Consider the following 21,037-nt stretch of genomic DNA (forward strand, 5'->3'; position numbering starts at 1 on the left):
GACCTCGCTCCGTAAGGCACCACATCGCCTCTTTGGCCGCTTTCCAGCGCTGTTTTGCTTTGCGCCGGAGGATGACGTCTTTAACAGGCAAACGCGCTGGGAAACGGCGAAAGGCTGAAAACACGTTAAATGGGCTTTGCACGCAGTACCGGATTTCGGATATCCACCTTCCACACGTGTGTTTCGTGAATTCTCTGCTGTGCTCTCTGCAACCCGTAGCCGCACGAGCATGTTTAAGTGGGAAACCTCACTGCTTTCTTTAAAGACACTTACAAAAGAATTGCAGGATTGGCTTTCCATCCAGGAACTTCTCCCGCTATGTCCAAAGCAGGTTTTTCCGTCAGAGTTTCCCCTCCTCTTTCCAGGCAAGCTGCTGAGGATGGCCACAGCAGAGAGCAGAAGAGGGCAATTGGCCGATGTCCCTGCCTCCCGCCCAGGAAAAGCAGCCCGCAGCTTGCCCGTAAGTTGTCTCCTATCTGTGTAGTAGCCAGGGCTTTCACCTGAGTTTGGAAGCTCCGGCCGGAGCTGGAATAATCCCTGGAATAATCCTGCCTCCCTCTGCCCCTGCCAGGGCTCAGGCTGCTCCCTGGAGCTGCGGCAGTCTGCCCGGCCCGGCCGCGGGCTGAGCTGCCTCCTGGAGAGGGAGCCACACTCCAAGCTCTGACGGCCCCGGGCCTGCTGGCGGGGGAGAAGAGGCTCCTTTTCCCCCTCTCACCGCCCTGGAGATGGGCTCTTTCCCCGCCTCGCGCTCGGGGAAGCACGTGTGTGCGGGCGGTGCAGTTCGTGGGGGCCCGGGTGCTGCGAGGTGCCTGGAGCGGRGTTTTCCCCCGGGTGGTGCGCTGGTCGGGGCAGCCGCTTTGACTTCCCCTTCCTAGGCTGGGGCAGTGCGACTGAGACCCGGTGCGGCTTGGGGGTGGGGTTTTTTTTTTCTTTCTTTCTTTTTAATTTAAAAAGAAAGCAGACTTCATCTAGATGCCTTAAAAGCATACACACAGCGTATCTGGTGCTACATTTGTCAAAGTTATTGTTCAGATCTAAGCAGAGCATCAAGCTACTACATGTGAAGAAAGATTCTCAGATAACAGTAGTAAGTTGTCTGCCTTTAAAAACAAAACAAAACAAAACTGAAACACAGAACAACTGCGAACAGTCCTACAATTTCCCTGTTATAAGAATATGCTAACCTTTAAAGACCTAACAGGAAAAGGGAGGCCTGAATTTGTTGTATCTTGAGGTTTTCTGCAGCATTATAAAGCATTTTTATGTAGTTGCCTTTCTTCTCCAGCAACAGTGAAAGATGTTGTCYTCCTACCTGTTAGGCCTGGCGGATACTTTACTTCTAAGTGATAATGTTAGCTGCTCTTACCCTCTTTTCTCTCTGACCTAAATGATTTATGTAACTGCTAGGATTTTGGAAGGGTTAATATATAAAAACTCATCTGCCTCAGTTCTTCTAGTTGCTATTAACTTTTGGTCATGGCTCATTGGTGGCTTTAGTCTTGATATAAAGTTCATAGCATGTCCTTCAGTGGTGAAACATATGCATGGCATGGACTCTGAAGCTACCCAAGCTTTCTTATCTTACTTCTCTCTCAAAGATAAATTAAGTATCAGTAAAGTGTGTTAGCCTCCTTAAAATATATTATTATAACTAAAATATCTTTTCTGTGTATGTCAGGATTTAGCTTTTCTCACCATTCTGAGCCAGCCATGCTATTTTGCTATTCCAGCTTTCTACTTGCCGTACTAAGTTCACCATCAAGCGAGACAAGAGGGAGGTGGAAATAAGAGCAAAGAGTTGGTGGAACCTTGGAGTTTTCTCTCTGGCTCCCAGGGTTCCCACCCTAGAAGTAGTGTGGCTTTTCCAGTGAAGCATTGAAAGATTTGAGTTCTATGGTCATTTTAGCTAATAGTTTGCTTTAGAAAGATCCTGCTTTCTTATTCACTTCTTTGGGAAACATGTGTTTCACATGCAACCAATAGCTCTGTGCATTGAACTTAGAGAATCTTACATATCATTGCCTTCCTTTTCCAGCAAACACTCTGGGAACAAGAACTGTACTGTGTATGTATGTTCAGCACCCAACAAGTGAAGGTGCCTACTCAATTCCGTTTCAGACAACAAAATATAAAGTGGAGGTAGGATACTGCAAATCTGGCCTTTTTCAGCACTGCTCAAGGCTGAATAGCTGTATATGAAAGGCTGTATAGCTTTTCCTCTCCCCGATTTCCACAGGTAGAGCGCAGACAGCTGTGACGCTAATTGCAACACTCAGGAGAATGCATTGCTTTGTAAGTCATCTGCCTTTTTAGTTGTTCATATGAGCCTCCTTGTTATATTCTGGTTTTTTTGCAGAAGGTCAGTTTTGCCTAGGGCTACACCAGGGCAGTGGTGCAGTGCTTATCTGCTGCTTTGATTCCTCCTCCTTTTTGGTAAGAGAATTTATGTCAACAGATTCTTCAGGTAGAAGAGTTTTGCTGCAGCATTCCCACACTGCTGCGTTCTTCCCGCTTCCTTTTGTATCAGCCGCAGCATGGAAGGAAGTCAGAAGGCAAATCAGTCTTCCGTAAGCTCTTCAGTCCTCACCATTTCTGCTAAGACTGGCAGTAGCAATTCGTGACAATTGTGGCAGTTGTTTCAGGCCCTTGGGCGAGGGACGCAGAGCAGGTGGGGATACGCGGGGAGAGGGAACGCAGCAGCGAACCATCTGAGAATTAGACCTGGGCACTCCTCTCCCCATTTTGTCGTTTCAGAGTGGCCTGCTGACTGTCACGGGATGGGAACGCAACTGGATTTGGTTTGAGTCAGGAACCTGAAAACGAACATTTCGGTATCCTTCATCCTGAGCCAGCCAGACCATTCTCAACAGGAGTCCAGAATAAACACATGAAATGTGCTTAGAGGCACAACTTTTCTTTTTACCCCAAACCAGAATGTCCGTTGCAGGCAGGACGTTTTTTTCTGCATGCCAAGTCTGAAAGGAAAAGAAGAGAACTGTGAATAATACTTGCTCTTAAATGGTGTTTGAAAAGAAAAGGTGTAGTGCTGAAGACTAGGCTGTGCAGGCACCTCAGAAGGCTGCTGTATTCATTGGTGCTTGTACTCCGGTGAAAAGGGCCCTTTGGGCGGTCATGTCACCAGCTGCAAGGGCTAAAGTAAAATTAAATAGCAATTACACTCCTCAGGTAGCACAGCTGAGTCCCCAGTAGAACACTTTCCTTTTTTCTCTATCCATCACCCTGTTTCTGTCTAATCCCTATCAACTCTTCTTTTTGTGCAGTTTCCCTTTATAGTAGGGGAGTTTGGTAGGAGCAGGCAGAAAACAATTTAATCTTGTTCCCTACCTCCTTCTTTGGCCGGTGTATTTTTCCCTGTCGGGGAACTGATCATTTAGTAGCACTCCACCAGCCAAACGCCGGTTGGATTTTTCCCTGGCAGTTTTACGTGCACATCAGAATTTCCTTGGGAAGTCGTTAGTTTTATCATCTGTTAGAATGCATAGGAAAGCTTAAATCTCTCTGGGATATTTTTAGACCTGCTGGGGAATGGGGTTTTGGAGGGTGTGTACAGAAGTTGTCCTCGGGTAGTGCAAAAGAACTGTCTTTTGAGCAACAAAACCAAATGATTTTTGCTACTGTTCTGCAGGGTTTTCCCCCTCCTCTCTTTGGGGCTGGACACAGCTGGTGGGAGGGATTTCTGGCTGTCAGCAAGAGGAGAAACAAGAGAGCATGTGAGTGAAAGGAACTGGACCTGGGAGAGGCAGGAGGAAAGTTTTGTTGCTCTCCTGAAATACAGGAAAGCTGCTCTTTGCGTATGCGTTACTCAGTATCGTCTCAGGAGGAAGCTGGGAAGCAGTATCGGGAGGATGGCGTTAGCTGTGCGGATGGGTTAAATGAAAATTCTGCCTGCTTTTGGAAAAGCCCTCTGGGAGGTGGACTTCTCTGTGCACAGGAGAGCACCCCCCCCCCCCCCCCCGTTTTCCCTTCCTTTCCTGAGTGCTGATTTGTGTATTGCTTTATGAAGTGGATCAGGACTTCGAATCAGCTAAACCCACGTGGGGCTTCATTCCTGGACCGAACTGAGATCTTGTGAGCCACCAGGTCTTTGGACCTTGTCAAGAAGCAAATGCAAGAAGGAAAAGTCACTTCAGTGTATTTCACTACCAGCAGATGAGCATAAGAAGCCAGGTTTGGTTTTGGGAAAAACTCAGTGACAATCTGCCTTGTAATAATTTCCCATGGACTGAAGAAACTTGCTGAACTGAGCCCGTATGAGAGAAAGCATCCAGGAGTGATAAATCTGCTGTCCCCGTGAACCCCAGCAAGAATCCCTGCGTGCTCCGATAGCCTTGTTCCTCGCAAGAAAGAGCGAAACTGGCAAGTGGAAACAGGAGGTAGCGATGAGTGGGGTTTTTTGAGAAATTGGAGCTCGCTAATCTTGCTTGAGAAGGCTGCAGAATTTTCTAGGCACCCACCAGAAGCACCTGGGGGAAGAGAGGAGCTGTTGCAATGGAGTTGCACATGTTGGCGCTATCGTTCACTGTTGCATTGCGAATATCTTCTCTTGCTTCTGGGAACCAGCTTCAGCCCCATATGTAAGTACCAAGAAAAGAGTCTCCCCAGTGTTTCTGCAGAGCAGGGAAACAATAAAGCAGAAGCAAAGTACAATTTTTCGAAATCAGTGGTGGAGGGAGAAGTGGGGGGGCGGGAGGGGGTTGTTCTGTGTTTCTTTATCTAGTACCAAATGTACATAAAGGTGAATAGAAACTTGAAAATCTGGATGGTCGCTGCTTGTAGGAGGTAGCTCACTGTCTTGACTGAAATGTTGCTATTGTGTAAGCATGAGAGGCAGTTACTGTAGTGTAAATAGCCTGACCTTTTTTCACAGAACTGCTATTTTTATGGCTCTTGCCTGTATACCTCTCTCTCTCTCATTGCRCTCTTCTTAATATTTGTTTTTCTCCTTTTGCTGTTACTCTAGAAGCACTTAGTCCTTTCTTTTTAATTAAATGTTACAGTTACACTTTGGCGTTAATTGTTTGGCTCCTTTGGAAAACTTCCTTGCAAATTTGGTCTCCTGCCAGAAGATGATCTCTTGATGCAGGGGGATTGCTCTGTTTCTTGCTGTAAATGAGCCAGGCGTTGCAGAGCGCGCTGACTCCCAAGTACTCTCCCTTATGCTTTTAACCTTTGGATTTAGGAAAGAGAGGACTCCTTTTCAGCAGGTAGGGGTTTTGCAAAGACACTTTTTCTCCCTGTGTCTGAGATTTTGTGCTTCTGCTCTGACAAATGCTTTTAGGACATCTTGGATGAGACACCAGGGGTGAGCTGTGTGCCAAGGTATCAGAGAAGAGCAAAGGGCAGGCGCTGGGAAGTGCTGTCATTTCCCATAGGGCATTGCAGACGATGCCTGCTGGGCACAAAACCGCTGTTTGGGGCACACAAAAACCTCTCTTCACTCCAATATATTACACCAAAACATTGCTGCTGCCAACTTCATTTTTATGGTTCCTTTTAGTTCTTTTTTTTCAGAAGTGCAGACAGCTAAGCGTTGAGATATCTGTGCATTAACAGCAAAGGACATCCAGAGGGTAGGGAAATATCCTTCCCTAGATTTCCTCTTGTACAAACTTTCACATCTGTTAAATGGATGAACTTGCTGCTTTCTGTTTATGGAGACACTCACAAAATAACACTGCTTCTCTGGCATTCACCATCAGCACTTGGGTCTRTTATATTAGTGAACTGATGTGTGTGGGGCTTTGCTAGTTGAACAGCTCTGCAGTGGCCACATGTGGGAATGACAAGGAAAGATTTTCCAGCAAAGCTATTGGGGGAAACATGCCATTAATCCTAAAGGCATTTCCAGGCTTTCTGTAACAGTAGTGTAATTGAATGTCCTGGAGCAGTAAGATGCCAGCTGCAATCCCTATTCTTCACCATGTCCAAATTACTTAGTTTAAATTTCTGTTATAGAAAATATTTTTTTGTGAAAACTCACAAGCCCTTTTAGAATTGGAAGTACCAGAAACAGTCACAAATAATGAATGGCTTGTAACTCATTAATTCAGGAACAAATATTTCCTTCTTCATTCTTAGGTAAAAACTACTGACTYGTATTTGGTGAAAAAGAGTTGCAATTAGAACAGAAATGAGGCACAAATTATATTTTCCTGCTAAATCATTCATACTCACTGAATCTCATTTATTCGTTTTAAGGAAGGGATTCAAAACTGAGACGGCTTTCCATATCTGCCACTGATTCAGGGTGTCGGCTTAGTCAAAACGCGCCTTTTCTGTGTGTGTCCGTTTTCCGTCTATAGAATACCGGACTGTGATGTTTACTTCGTAGGAGTTCTTTGACGCTTAACTGTTTCATGAAGGCTGATGCCGTGCTTTTGAGAAATACAAATGCTATGATTGTACTGTGTGTGTTTTGCTGGTGCAAGTGCCGTGTGGTGAACAGAGTGTCTTTTCGCCGGAGCGTGAAATTCAGGTCCCTCACCCGACCTGGCTCCTGTGAGTTTCCAGGAAGAGGCTGATGGGGTCTGTTTGCAGCCCCTGGATGACCTGTGGCTGGTCCACATGGCACACGTCCTCACACTCCTGCATGATTTAATCCAACAAGGAGACGAATACTGTGTAACTTATAAGATCTTCCTCCTCTTTCCAATAAGCAGAAGGAAGTTACCCGTACCTGGTGCCTTTTGTGCATTGCGCTCGTCTCTGAGCAGTATGCAGATTCCAGTAAACCTCTGTTTCTCTGCGACAGGCCAAATGTTTGTGCGGAGCAAGAGCTGGCGATAGTGGGGCACAGGCAGCCGTGCGTCCAGGCCTTTACTCGTGTGGTCAAAGTGTGGAAACAAGCCTGCGGAGGACAGCTGTGGTGTGCAGGCTACGAGCGGAGGTACGTGTTCCTTCTCAAGCCTGCTTTGTTCGTTGTGCGACGGAAAGCGATCCCTTCTCAAGCGGGAAGGGAGCGTGTTACGGTCGGCGTGGCGCCTGCGGCTGGTGTGCACGGCGGTGTATGCGAAGGAGAAAGAACACCGCTTGCACAGCAGCTGCGCGCTTGCTTAGCTCGCGCGCTGCCAGGGAGGTCGGGCAGGGGCTGGCCGAAAGGGGGTGAGACCTGCTGGGGCCGTGAAGAGCCCCGCGCACCTCCGTACYCCTCATCGCCCTCTGCTGCTGCCCGGGCCGTGGGGCGGCCCCGGGGACGGCCTGAGTAACCCTCGGGTGCCCTCTGAGAAGTCTTCGTGGCCAGGCAGTTTGAGTGCCCTCTGCAGTCCCCAGCAGCTCTCCAGGGACAGAGGAGAAAACACCCGGGATGCACAAGTGCTTTATTGAATGATAGTCGACACACTTCCGACAAAGAYGTTTGGCGCCTGGCTTTCAAAGGCTCTGGCATTAGGGTAACGTAACAGCTCGTTTGGAGGCTGGCTCAAATGGAAAGCTGTGCGCAGAGAGACCTGTGGCTCTGCAGCCATAAATTAGCTGTAAGCAACAGAGCTGTTTAATTAGATGTTTTTCTTGGCTAAAACCAGGAGAATCTGGGAGATTTTGTAAACCCTGTGTGCATCTAGCTCAAGGGGGTTCTGACCCTACCTGGGACCTTTGTGTGTTATGTGACACTACTACTAAGAGTTCTCTGCTGAGAATTTTTAAACAGTTAAGCATTTCATGAACAGAAGATATATTGTTTTTGTTCAAAAGAAGCTCTGTCATTCTGGTTAACTGTTTCCAGTCTTCTGACTATGTATTACATCTGTTTCCTATGATCATGCCATGTTAATGAAATTACTTAATCACATCACGGCCGTTATTCCTGTAGCTTTAGATGTCTCAGCTTCAAAACGGAGACATGTCAATGGCACTCTGAAGTTTTACAGGGCTCAAGGCAGTCTTCTCTCGGTCCGAGTGAGGTTTGCTGTGCACTGTTAAATGTAAAACTCATATTAAAAGAGAGAAATTTTATTCTAGAGAAAAAACTATTCGTGCAAAGAAACAAACATCGTTTGGTTTCGTTACAGTAAGCTAAGGTGAGGCTGAAAACGATTTTCTCTCACCTTCTCTGACCAGTCAGCATTACGTCGGCCAGCTTAGTCTTTCACCTCCTGATTCGGTCATTATATTTGTGGCACAAGACAACAGAATAACAATCATGCTGTCTTGCAAGGGTGGATTTTCTGCAACTTTTCTGTCTTCTCTGTTCTTTACTCATAGCGTACCCTGAAATTTCATACTGTAGCCATCCTTCCACTTGCCAAGGGCTGGACAAAGGTGCTGTCAGACCTCGCTCCTAGTGTTTGTAGCTTGGTCAAAGGGGTGCCAGAGATTAAAACCTGCTTCAGAATTGCGTGGTCTCCAGCCTCGTCTAGCCAGCRCATCCTGCAAACTGCAGTTCAGCCACTGGCTTCTTCCATAGCAGAGTGAAGTTTAATCACTCACTGCAACTCTTAGTAGTCCAGGCTGACTTAGGCAACAGGTTTGAATTCAGTACAGTATAAATCCAGAGCACCCYGTTTTATAGACTATCACAAACTTCAATTTCATATTTATTGAGGTAGAAACTATTAGGAAAAAGGTTTCATGCTACAAAATTTTTATATATCCCATTGCCTGCTTCCTGGTACCAAGCTCTGAAGTGCTGGAGCTTTGGCGACACCCTCCCCCTCCCAAACTTCTTCCACACGTGAAAGAAACTGCATATCTAGGCTGATCATTACTGACTGTAATGTTCATAGGATAAAAACCTCTGCAGGTAGTAGGCTGCAGTTATTTAAATGGCTTTTCCAAAGAAAGCAAAGAAAAAACATCCTTTGGAGGGATAGTGGGAGAAGAGAGGATAAGAAAATTAATACGGTCCCATTTTCATTACATCCCTCCAAGCAAAGACTTTTGAATAATCAGAAAAATGATAGGATTAGCTAAAGCAGGTACTATGCAAAAATATCACAATCGGCCAAACCATGAAAATTCAGTCAAGGGGCATGCTTCAAGGTTTTGTTTCTCTTGGTTCAAATGCAAGGAGGTTTTACGCAGAGAATTGAGGACTAGCTCAAGAATATCCAAATCTTGAAATATCTCAGATTTTTTGGAAAGCTCATGAGCATTTTGGTTTTGGATTTTTTTTCCAAATTAGGACTTTTTGGTTCTTGTGGAGAATGTGGAAAATTCCCGTATTATCTTCATGACCTAATTTATATGTTAGCTTTAGATTTGTGACCTGCTGGGATGAAGGAATTAATTAATAGGAGAGATGGGTGTTGGTCAGAAAGAAGAACTTTCAAAACTATCAGTATATGTATCCTTTTACTTGTAATTAGCCGTAGAAACCAGCATCCAGACCCTATCTGTATTTGAAAACAGTGTGTCTTTTTTTGAAACAAAACTCAGACATCAGGACCCTATTAAAAGATGTCATTTGCTCAGGAAACGTGGACAGTCAGGATCCAGGAGCTCTGGGCAGGGGATGTTGCCCTCTCAGACCTGCTCATAAGTTTTGCTTTTGTCTAGTTTAAAGGTTCTAACACACAGCTGTGCTTGACTAATTAAAAACTCTCCTTTTGAAAGGCGTTCTGGAGTTACAGCGTGCATCTGCTCGTTCCACAGCTGCTGAAGAGGGGATGTCTTCAAAAGGCACTTCAGATCTTTAAAAATGTACCCAAAGAGACCGAGGGAGCACGAGTGGTGCCTAAGCGAGGGCTTGGGTCAGAGCGGGGGAGCACTGGCTTTGCATTTGCCCTGCGAACTCCAGGGCTCCTGGAAGGCTTGTGGGCTCGGCAGGGTTCAAACGAATGGCTTCGTTCTTTAAAAGGTGGTTCATTACAGCGCATGTGCTGCTGCCGAATCATTCCTGCAAAACGGCTGAACGGTGTCGGTCTGACTGTGCTCTTGGAGGGCCTCTGGAAGGGAGACAGTATTGCCAGGAGGTAACCGCGGGTTCTCTGCAAGCTCATTTGCTGCTGCGGCAGGTGTGTATTTGCCTGCTGGGTCCTTGTTTTTCGCCCTAATCGTGAGCTAACAGTGGTCTCGCTGGTCAAAACCTCCCATTCTTTATGAACAGCATTCCTGTTTCTGCCTAGATAACCCAAATGTTTAACATTTAGTGGTTTAATTGCTAATTGACTGTTAATCTTCAACACTCTTCTTGGATGGTCTTGGCTGTAGAATCCCGGGGCAAAATTCTCTGCCATGTTGTGGAGTAGTTTGGCCTGCTTGGTACATTGGCCCCTTCTGGCTTTTAATCCCCTGAATCAATAAATAATATACGCTACCACGGGTGGGCTTCCTTCCAGCTAGCACTGCGAAGTGTGGATGTAAGGTTTGTTGGAATAAAATGAGATGAGTGCAGGATGCTGTCAGCAGCTCAGCTGTGGTCTTCAGCTGCTGTTGGCACAGCGGCGTGGAGTTTGTTAACAGCAGACACACATCAGCGATCATCTCTAAGCCCGGAACACCGCTGGAGAAGGCTGTTTGCTTGGCTGCGGATGAAATCAGTTAAGAGAACGGGCTGGCACAGTCGGGAGAAGAGAGGAGATTGTAACTTCGTCTCGGAGAGGAGGCAGTTGTGCAGGAGTTGCTCCACGAAGACAGGTAGCTGCTGTCGCGATGGCAGTTAACCAGCGCTTGCTTTGGTGCAGAGTCGCGGGRTCTCCTTTTGCGTGACTCGGTGTGCAGGACCTAATTCAGTCCCCTGTAAGAGCAACGGGGAGTTATGCTTGCACGTGTCAGARGTGAATCTGAACGTACCCGAAGTGGAAAATCGATGCAGATGYTCGGCTAGTCGTAGTATCGTTTGAGCAGCGAAGAGGCCTTGACTGAGAGCTGGGAGACAAAGCTAGAGAAGGCTGCGGATGGAGGACTATGAATTTGCGCAACAGCTCAAGTAGTGAACTTTTCTTGCCTGCACTGAAGTCCAGACTACAATGTGCACAATCTTTTTCTGTAATCCATCTGCTTTTCCTGCCTCATTAAACAGTTACAAGCCTTTGCACAATAATAATAATAGTAGTAGTAATAGTAATAATTCCAAGGAAGCATCTTGGACTAGAGACGGCTTTTAAGTCTGGAGTGTAGGAATTCCTCCTAACCTGTAATTGCTGGTAATTATCTTGGTGATGATATCTGTGCAGTGGCAATAAAGCAGCAACAGTCTGCCTTTTGACTCTSTCTTAAGAGAGGACTTTGAAATGATAGGTACCTTGTCTGCTTCCACTTCAAAGGCTGGGATTCTTCAGTCACAGATGTTCCTTTAAGTTCCTTAATGCACGCTTTTGGCATTGTAAATCAAGGAGCTAGAACAAGACAATTTGGCCATGCTGTATTGTGAATATCTGAATGTGCTATGCTAAAGCTCAGTCCACGCTAAAAACATGGAGCGAGCCCTAGAGGTGCTGTGAGGGAGGCTGAGATTTAGCCCGTGGAATTTTTAAAGACAAACGTGGCAAAAGGAGTTTCAGCAAAACTTCCCTGAGGCCCGGTTTGGTCCCCTCTCTCCTCATTCTGAGCTTCTTCGGGGAGCTCCCGTCGCAGCCGGTTTAGTCCGTCGGGCCGAAGGTCTCTTGCCAAGCCGCCTTGTGCCGCGTGGTTTAAGGCGCCGGAGCGCACAGTCACGGCATTCATGGGGACGTTGCACGGCCTCCGTCCGAGCCGCTGGAGCCGCTCCAGCTGGAGCGGGCCGCAGCAGCAGCACGGGGCTCGGGAAGCACAGCGACGGCCTCGGGACCCGGCGGGCAGGGGCTGGCCCAGCACCGGCCTCGGTGCCCGCGACTTCGCCGGCGCGGCTCGGAAGGCGCTGCCCCTGCTCTTCCTTCCGCCGGCGCGGTTCGGCGCTGCGGTCCGATCCCACCCGCGCAGCGGGGAGCAGCTGGCTCCGGGCGCTGGGACGCCAGCAGCCCGCCGAACCGCAGCGCTCGTAGCCGCCGGCCGATTCCTCCAGCTGCCGGGCGCGCGCGGGGCCCCGCGGGGCTGCGCGTGGAACGGGCTCGCCAGCCCAGCCGAGGCGTTTGGCGGAGCCGGGGGACGGCGGCAAGTCCGCGGTCCTGCTCCCTCCGCTGCCTCCCGGGGAGGTGGGGGGGGAGCGGGGAGGGCCGCTGCCCCCCGAGTCCGGGCGCTCCAGAGCGACAGCGACTGGCTTTACAAAATCTGTGGCTGTGCCCAGAGCGGTGGCGTTTCGTGAAAACCGGCGTAAACCCCATTACGCGCTGGTGTGGTGGCGGTCTCGCTCACCGGTGCCTTCGTCGGGGTCCGAGCCGAGCCGATCCTCCTGTCCCGCTGCCGTGGTAAAACACGGATACCTTAGGACACAGGCCCCGCTAGTGCAGAGACTAAAAAGTCGCTTCTTAGTGGATAAACTAAGCTCTTTGGGGGCTGCACTTTCAGCCCTTCCTGGTGAAGTTATGTTTTCGCTGCTACTGGCGGTGCAGCTTTCCCGACACGGCAGAATGCAGCTGCACTTAGCCCTCGGCAATGAAACTTTGAGGAATGGCAGCACCGTCCCAGAGGGACTGGGAATCAGTTTTCCAGCAGCAGGGCACAGCGGTGCTTTTTAAGCCCAGGTTTCGTTAGTTCTGGCTCATTCAAATTTTTCTGTGCCAGGGACTCCTTAAAACACAAAAGAAAACAGAAACATTGCGGATGAAATATCTCCTGTGAGGTTCTCTGTAGCCTGTAACATCCAGCTATCCACAGGCAACTGAGGCTGTCAGAATATCCGCATCTCGTGAGATCCCACTTGGATTAACTTAAGGATCTGAGTCGTCAGGTCGACCTCGTGGAGGTGAGGTTGCTCCTCAGCGAGGCGCCGCTGGGGGCGGAGAGGAGCCCGGGTCAGTCCCGAGCCCTCCTACGCTATCAAGTCCTCTTGAATGTGCATGAGGGCAGAGAAGAAGGTGCGTTTACATTCAGCTTCTGGACTTGAAATATTCCGGTTTCTCATCCCTTCTCATGAGGGATGTGGAAACGAGGGTGCAGCATGGGCTCTACGTCACCATGAGAGCGCTTGTTTCTCATATGCCTCATCTCCGACTAAGATTCATCGATTTTGCAGAGCTTGTGGTTTATCCTCGATTTATCTTCCAGGAGAAAAATGATATCTGTATTTTTTTTTTCAGCCCTTTTGCGTGGTATCTACTTGTTTCTGAGAAATGCCTCTTAACTTGTGTTCTCATAGGTAGAAACAGCAGAGCTGGGCAACCTGTTCCTTCATCCACGTTCTCATGATTTAAATAGGAAGCTCATGTGAATTCCTAAGGATGGAAAAACTCAGTGGTCTCTACTTGTATTCTTTCTCCACCTTTTCGTGGAACACGTTTTCCTCATCATCTCTGAGCTTATGCAGAAAAATGCTGCCTGTCGCCACACAGTCTTTCTGATCCGGGATGGGAAGAAAAAGTGTGTGTTTTGCAGAACTGCCTGAGCCTCGGAATACGGGGACGTTCTCGATATCCTTGCGCATGGGTCAATAGTCTTTCGGTTCTACTGTGAACGCTTTTTGAGTTAACGCTACCCCGGCTACACCGTGTTATTTTTGTACTTTGTAATGCATATTGCCACAACATTAAGAGCCCTGGGCTGGCAGATAGCTCTTGATTGCAAGAGGATCCAGATGGATCTGAGCTTGATTGTAAGCTGTTCTGGTGCCTGAGTGACTGTAAATTGCTTTCTCAGCTGCTTCTGGAACACGATTATTTCCTTCTTAATTTGTTAACAGCTTGTGCAAAAATTGGTATCTGCTTTTATTTTTCTCAGCTGTGCTTCCATATGCTGATTGACAGAGAAGAATAGCTGAAGATTTCCTTCATGGGAATTAATGGTTCACCGTTATTTAGGATTTTTTTGTAGAAACGTTCAGACAAAATCAAACAACTAGAATGAGTTAGGATAAATATTTTCAGTGGGCATGTACAACACGTCTGCTTTGCCAAATATTTGTTGTTGTTTGTCTGATTTGCTCTGGTGGAGTAGTTTCATGTTCTGCCAAAGTATCTTTTTAAAAATCAGCTTCAAAAGTTTTATCTCTGTTTTGATGTGGTGTGCGTGAGAAAATCAAATTTCCGGGAAGAGAGTGTCTCATTTATTTATTTACGTTTCAGCGCGCTCCCGGTGTTACTACCGCAGCTCCCACCCTGGAAGTAAGTGGCCGGAGCAGCKGAAGGCACCTTGGGCGCTGGGCCGGAGCGCGCGGTCAGCTGCAGCGAGCCGTCCGGCTCCGCAGAGCGCTCCGTGTGCCGGCGCGAGCTGGAGCTGCCGCCGCCGCCGCCGCCGCCGCCGGAGAGGCAGCAGGGCCCGGCCGGCCGCGCGCGGCACCGGGCTGGGAAGGAGTTTGCTTCTAATTTATTTAGAAACACAAGAAAGAGGTGTTTGGGGGGGTTCTGGGTTATTCACTACAGACCCCTCAGAGCCGCTGCTCGTGCTCAGTAAGGCTTGGCTGAAATACCTGTTGTTTTTACGATTTGTTTCCTTTGTTAACGAGCAGCTTGAGAGAGGAGGAAAACAACCGCTCAGAGCGGTAAAATGACTCAGAAAAGGCGAAAAGGGCCGGGAATGTTATGAGGACCTGGGCACTCTGGTCTCTCGTGTTCCCAATTACAGCAAATTAAGGAGTCGTTTCTTAGGATCAGTGGTCATTGCTAGATGAGGTGCCAAAAAAAAGCGCACTTCAAAACTGGATTCCTCATTTTATTTGTGCGCCCCGGCTAGAGTTACGTTTTCTGTTCTTTCCGGTTTCCTCGCTCTGCGGGAATGGATGTTGCCTGAACGGCGCTTTGTTTTGTTTCGTTGCAGGACCGCGTACCACACGGCCTACAGGCAGGTGTACGCGCTGACGCGCCAGACCGCGTACAGGTGCTGCCCGGGATGGGCCCCGCGCGCGGGGGCTGCCGGCTGCCTCCACCGTAAGTAGCGAACCCCGTCCGGGTGAGGTTCTTCCCTTGGTGCTGCCGGCGTTGCTGCTTTCGCCTGAGGGTGCTCGGTTCAAGTCCCCTACCTGCAGCAAACGCTCTAAAAACGACGTAGAATCGTCTTTCAAAAGAGCTGGTTTGGAGGGGGGGGGGGGTTGTTTTTTYCTCTGGCTTCCCCTGACCTGCTGTGTGCTACTTTCCGTTTTTGTAGCACTTCCTCGTTATAACATGAAAGGGTTTTCAGAGTCGCGCTATTCATTTACCCGGTTGCCAAATGCTATTAAATGTTTAAAATAAAGCCCAAACTGGTGATTTAAATGGTGCCACTGGCAGAAGTTCTGGAAAACTGTAATCTGAGCCCTGAGTGGACTTTTCATTATGCACCACATTAATTGCTGTCTGTGTGACCTGAACACGCCAGTGATAGCTAATTTGCYCGCTAGTTGCTCTTACTCAGCATCCTTAAGAGCTTTTTATAACAGCTTCCTTGGAAGAGGAGGCCTTTAACTAAGGCAGCTTTAGAGCAGATGTGAATTACTCAAAGCGTCAGAAAATGGGCTTGGCTATTGTGCGCCAGAAGCCAGTGAATTTTGGCTGGAAACACACGGTCGCTTACTGGCGTATGCTTCCTCGCCATTCCCGCTCTCTTCACCTTTAAACGAGAATGAGAGACTGAGATTCATTCATCAATTTACTCTTAAAGGGTTGTGACTCCTCAGCTACTTTGGAAAGGCTCTTGTGTCAGCTATTCGTTCTGTTATTTTTAGGATTGCTTGAGCCTGAAACACCTCCAGAGGCTGGAGATCTCTGCACTSTTTCCCTTCAGCCTGCTCTCTCCTTCAGTGAAAAGACAAGTGCTCGGGGTTCAGGCCGGGTGGGCCTCTAACGAAGGTGTTGCAGCATTAGCCTCAGAGGAAAAAGCAAACTTCTAGCATGGATGAAGTGATGGCACTAATAAGGTTTGAAGGAGACACCCACAACTTGAGGCTTTTGGATTCCATGGCTGCTTTTTCTGCTCTTYTGTGTTTGCCCCAGTGTAACTATCTGCAAAGCAGGCATGGAACTATCTACTTCATAGCTGTGCTGAGAAGCTGCAATATGTATTAACGGTTGCAGATGAGTCAGGCTATGGACGTCAAATTTAAGTATATATGATGATTTTATGTTATTATAATAGAAGGCAGAGGCAGCATTATCCTCCTGGCCCCTGTACTCACACAGCCCCTGTAGGCTGCACTGCCTGGCATGTGAGACGGAGGTGCTGCAGAGCTCCTGTCCCCTTCCCCTGAACACTGCAGCCACATCCAGCTGCGGGAATACTTAACTTTAAATTTTGCTTTTGAGAAGTTGGAAGCCAAATAAAATCCGCTCTTGAATCAAACAGAGATTTATTTGAGCATATATGTAGAAATAAACATCACTGTTAAGGCAGAATCACATACGTTCCTTGCGATATACTCTTAATTTTGTGCCCAGTTACAGAATGGCACTATCGGATCATTTTGGCTTCGAATTTGGAGGTGCACTCCTGCCCGCACTGAGCAAAGTAGCTTTCACTTTAGGTAATAGGCGGGCAAACCAGCAAAGCGTTTGGGGTCCTAGGTGCCTTGCCATCAAGGGAATGAAAGCTAGCAGCTTTCGGCTCCGTTGTAAAAATGATTTTGATTGTAATTGACCTACAATACAAGAAAATCTCTCTCTCTCTCTCTCTCTCTCTCTCTCTCTCTTCTTTTGTTCTCTGAAAAGGCTGCATATACCCTCCTTGTGCTTTGATGCTTGAAGTGAAGGTTAAAAAAAAGTAAAGGTTGGCCTAGCAAGCCAGTCTTTATTCTTCCTATTCAAAAGCCTGTAATACAGGAGACCAGCCCCACTGTGTCAAAGGAAACTCGGTAGGTGCCTAATAACGTAGTGTCAGTGAGCAGGTAATAACCTCAGATGAGCAAGTGAGTTCTGTAATGACTTTCCTGTAGAGGAAGTGAGTAATTCCAGCCAGGAAGGAAGCAGAGGCAAGGAAATACAGCTGCTCAGAGYGTGGTCTTAACTCATCATCCTAATCAGAGAGAGCAGCGCTAAAAGGCTGCGCAGTGCTGTTCTGCACTGCTCTGCTCACTGGGGAGTCAGTGCGGGAATGAAAATCAGAAGGAGGTCCAGCTTTTCTGGAGAGGAAATAGTTTGACTCTCCATGCTGATTTCATGCTTGTTGGTGATGTGACAGGCAAGCCATTGGTCTTTATTCTCTTATAATGCATAAGCCTGTTGCTCGCTCTTAAATGTTTCTTGTTTACATGTTTTTCGCATATTATTCCCAAGAGTAGTAAAGCTAGAAGTATATGTATTGCAGCTGCAATGTAAGCTGAAGAACAGATTTCAAAGTCCTTGCTTCTCCATTGCTTCCATTCACTAAACTTTTTATTTCAAAGTGAGAATGAAGGTGATAAAATCAGTTAAATAAAACTTTAGCAGGAAAGAAGTGAATGTGGAAGTCAGAGGCTAGCAATATGCCTTGTGCCTTGGCATAGCACTGGTTAACTGGAAGTCTACTCCTGTCTCTGCGCTTCGGCTGTTGATGAGCTGTTCTCTCTCTCTCCCCAGTCCTAGCCGTTCTTCAGCCAACTCCCTCTGTGTCTGGCTAAACCTGAGCGCTCAAAGCATCTTAAATAATGTTCCTTGTGATCGGCAGCTTGTGTGTTCTTATCTCCTTTGTAGCAGCTCCTAGGGACAGCTGGCCCTGGCTGCCTGCAGAAGGAGAGCGACACTAACTTGAAAAATTCAACAGAAGGAGCTGCCAAACCACTGCTCGGGTTTGAGGGTTGAAGGGGGAGACGCTAGCGTGCAAAAGCACTGGCTTGATAATGTGGAACTTGTATTTATGGCAGAGAGGTTTCAGTTTCCAGAGTCAAAGGCTGCCCTGATCAGATCTGGCGTAAGCTCACGTAGAAGCGTGCATTGGCTTTCCAAGTGCCTTTCTGGAGCTCACATACCAGCATCTTTATGTTTGAGTTCTTTTCATTTAAGTCTGTTTTATACTTGTGTGATCCTGAAAATATAAATGTTCCACCCTCTGTTTCACTCATTCACCAGGAGAACCGTGTGTTTCTGATGTATAGGGCTTCGCTTCCGTTCAAACATTCGGCTGTGGTTTAATACCATTGATTCTAAGGTGGGACTGTGATGTAACCTTAATTTCTGAGAGAGAACAAAGTGGTATTCACATACGGTAGGTGCAATGCCCGCATTAGGGAGCTGCTCTCTTTGGGCTCCCCACACAGTTAGCGGAGAGAAAGGGACTCTGCCAGAAGGTTGCTCAGGGCAGGAAAGTCAAGTTACACTGCTCTGAATCATCCTCTGAATCCAATGAAAGCAGCAGAAGCCCAGTCACCTAGCTGGAGGCTGAGCTGCGGCAATGCGAGTCCTGCTCCCCTCTTGCGGAAACTCCCATACGTAGCACGGCCCAGCTCCCAAAGACCCGTTGCTTTCCTCTTTTTCGAATGTGACGTACTGCCTAGGATTTGATGGGCTACGTTAAATAGTATTATGAAACACCCAGTCCCGGCGCCTTTGTAGGTATTTGTTCAATCAAGCTGTTTGTGCTCTCTCTCCGAGCTCGCGCTGGCTGCCTGGAAGAGGAGCGCTTGCCCCGTCGCAGCGCCCGTGCTCAGCTCAGTCCCTGTTGGTTTGGGCTGCTTGCTGCCTGCAGAAAGGAGGGGCGTGTTTCTTTTCCCAGCTTGCAGTCTCGTGCTTCTGAGCACTTATAGGTGAGAAAATGGCTAGTACGGAGCTGTGAGGACAGTGCTCTCTTAACGATCCAGAGTGCGTGGGCTCTGCTGGGAACGAGTAACTTGGAAAGAGAGGGAGAATTTGATAGAAACACCCTGTAAAATGGCACCGAAGCCAAGCGGTCCAAACACTAATGGCTCCGTGGAGATCTGCATGCATCTCAAAGAGTATTTGATTTCTTTGTTAGTCTCCTACTTTGCCATTTGACGTTGTGACAGCTGTGCTCGCTCACAACATCCCCTGGAGCTGTCAGATCTCACCTTATAAATGTGGAGTACGCGGTCCCATTGCGGGGTGCCTGCTTTGTGTCTCGTCGCTTCTGCTGGTAGCCCGTTACTGTGTCACCACGTACTGCATTTCCGCTGACCTTTGTCCTGCAGCGTTCATCTGCTCAGGCCGGTGCAGGAGGGAAAAATGTCAGAAGTCCAGACACCCTTTGCATTTTTAGCTTGGCATCAGGTTCCCTTCCTGCCTGATTACTGATAAGATTGGTTTTCCAGCTAAGCTTCTCAGTTGCAAGTGGCATCTGAGATGCTATATAAATTCCGCATGGATTGAATAACGCAGTTAAAGCTCTTGCTGATTAGGATGAGGGGCCTGCATGTCTGGTTATCCACACGATCTCTGCTTTTAGCTCAAGATGTTGAAAAGGTGAGGCCCACCGAGTGTTCGGAAGCTATAGCTCTCGCTCTGCGCGCAGCGGTTGGAGTTCAGCAGCAGACGAAATGCCAGCGCTCTTGTGCCAGCTCCTGCCCCTTCCGTAAAGGAGACAACGAGGCRGGAAGGCACCACAGACAGCAGTAAGGGTGGAAAGGCTAAAAAAGACGCCCTCGCTAGAAGATTCAGCACGTGGCCATCTTGCCACGGATACCTTGTCTTCTGTGAGCTGTGCAGAAGTGCTGGTGCCAACCCTGGCCTGAGTTCACGCTCCYGCAAAACACACGAGCTCTTCGCTCAGGTTAAAACAGCAACAAGGGCAAAGTGACCCGGGTTGCAACTGGGGCTGCGGTTCAGCAGAGAGCGCGTCTCTGCTGCAGAGTAGGGTGGAAATATCTGAATCCGTTCTTAATGAACCGGCTCAGGTAAATGAAAGGGCCTTGGTGAGCACGGGCTGCCTGCGCAGCCTGGCCAAGAAGAAGGTTAGCCGGCTCCGAGCATCGCGCGGCTGGGGCCGGGCAGCGTCTGCGGCCGAAGCTTGCTCGCTGCAGGCTGCCTGGTGCCTTGCGCTGCGGTGCGGTTTGCTGTTCAGATGGACCCCGGAGCTACGGGAGGAGCTGGGCTCGAGCTGCCGGTCTGAAACGTTAGTCACCTGGCCTAGCTGTTTTTATCTTGAATTTTTAGGCAGCCCTAGTTGAGGTCACACTTCGCTCTGGTTTTTAGCACAGGTGTTTCCTGAGGTGGAGGCCTGGCCCTAGGTGAAGAGGGAGAATAAACGGTCATTGGCGAGGAGGTGGGAGGGAGTATCAGAGCCTGAGACGGGATGAAAACCCCTCTGAGCGTTCCTGAAGGCTAAGTAGAAAGCACTTGAATTTTAATCACCTCATTAAAAGAGAAACTTTTATTAGTCACAAATGGCCTATTAAAAGGCTCCAGAGTGAGTCACCCTGCGCTGAACCACATTTCTTACTGCCAGCTCTGCTCAGCTTTAGCCTGTGGTTCAGCGCGCAGTCCGGCGGCTGCTGCGGTAGCTGCGCTCGGCCGCCGGGCTCTGCTCCGCGGCGCGGCAGACCCCGGCTGCCCCGGCACGCGGGGATCGCCCGACCGCGCGCGCACGGGGAGAAGCGCGGCGGTTTTGTGCTGCGGGCTGGGATGCTTCGCGGGAAAGGTGCTCGGCCCGCAGCCTCGTTCCCCCGTGAGGCTGCCTCGCCTTCGCGCATCGCCGCTCGGCTCCCCGGGGCTCGTTGCCTTGTCGGCTGAAAGGCTTTAACCGAATCGCTGAGCCTTTTGCCGGGATCAAGCCTAATACTGGTTAAACTTRTCATGTATTCTCCTGTGGGAGGCCATCTCTTGTCCGTACAGACGATGGCCGTATTTTGCTTTTTGAGYCCATACTTTGTGGGAGAAATGCTTCACTCCATCACTTTTCGTTTTGATTCAGTCTCTTGTCTCTGACTTCCCAAGAATCCTGTCTTGCTGCATCCTTGTGTCGCGAGAAAGGGAGGGGCGGAAGGCCCTTCCTTATCTTTATAATTTACGTTTGCCTGCCAGAGCCCCCCTGTTTGAGGACTTTCCCTGAGACAGTTTCGCAAAGTAAAAAAGAATAAGATTTTATTAAAGCGACAGATACAACAGGTTCGGAATTGCCGTTGATAAATGCACTTGCTGCTACAAATGTTCTTTCCATGAGCTCAAACTAACAA

The 21,037-nt window shown here is 48.5% G+C and overlaps 2 protein-coding genes across 4 annotated transcripts in view; one reads left to right on the forward strand and one right to left on the reverse strand.

Annotated features, from left to right (window-relative positions):
• The window catches only part of TPRG1L (tumor protein p63 regulated 1 like), a 5,244-nt gene extending 4,929 nt beyond the window's left edge, over positions 1 to 315 (reverse strand). The window contains exon 1 of one of the 2 annotated variants that reach the window (XM_026085637.1): positions 274 to 315. In XM_026085637.1, the coding sequence (XP_025941422.1) occupies positions 274 to 300 (27 nt within the window). In that variant the 5' untranslated portion in view covers positions 301 to 315. The other variant, XM_026085636.1, reaches the window with a different exon arrangement.
• The window catches only part of LOC112975470 (multiple epidermal growth factor-like domains protein 6), a 36,288-nt gene that overhangs the window by 1,777 nt on the left and 13,474 nt on the right, over positions 1 to 21,037 (forward strand). The window contains exons 3-8 of one of the 2 annotated variants that reach the window (XR_003256621.1): positions 366 to 460; positions 2,036 to 2,139; positions 2,237 to 2,292; positions 2,755 to 4,595; positions 6,773 to 6,907; positions 9,571 to 11,115. Coding sequence is in view for 1 of the 2 variants with exons in the window: in XM_026085638.1 (XP_025941423.1) it covers positions 4,510 to 4,595; positions 6,773 to 6,907; positions 14,785 to 14,894 (331 nt within the window). In the remaining variant the exon portion in view is untranslated. Of the gene's footprint in view, positions 1 to 365; positions 461 to 2,035; positions 2,140 to 2,236; positions 2,293 to 2,754; positions 4,596 to 6,772; positions 6,908 to 9,570; positions 11,116 to 14,784; positions 14,895 to 21,037 lie in introns of those variants that run through there. The other variant, XM_026085638.1, reaches the window with a different exon arrangement.

This window comes from Apteryx rowi, unplaced genomic scaffold (assembly GCF_003343035.1).
Source record: "Apteryx rowi isolate R43461 unplaced genomic scaffold, aptRow1 scaffold_67, whole genome shotgun sequence".
Taxonomy (NCBI): Eukaryota; Metazoa; Chordata; class Aves; order Apterygiformes; family Apterygidae; genus Apteryx; species Apteryx rowi.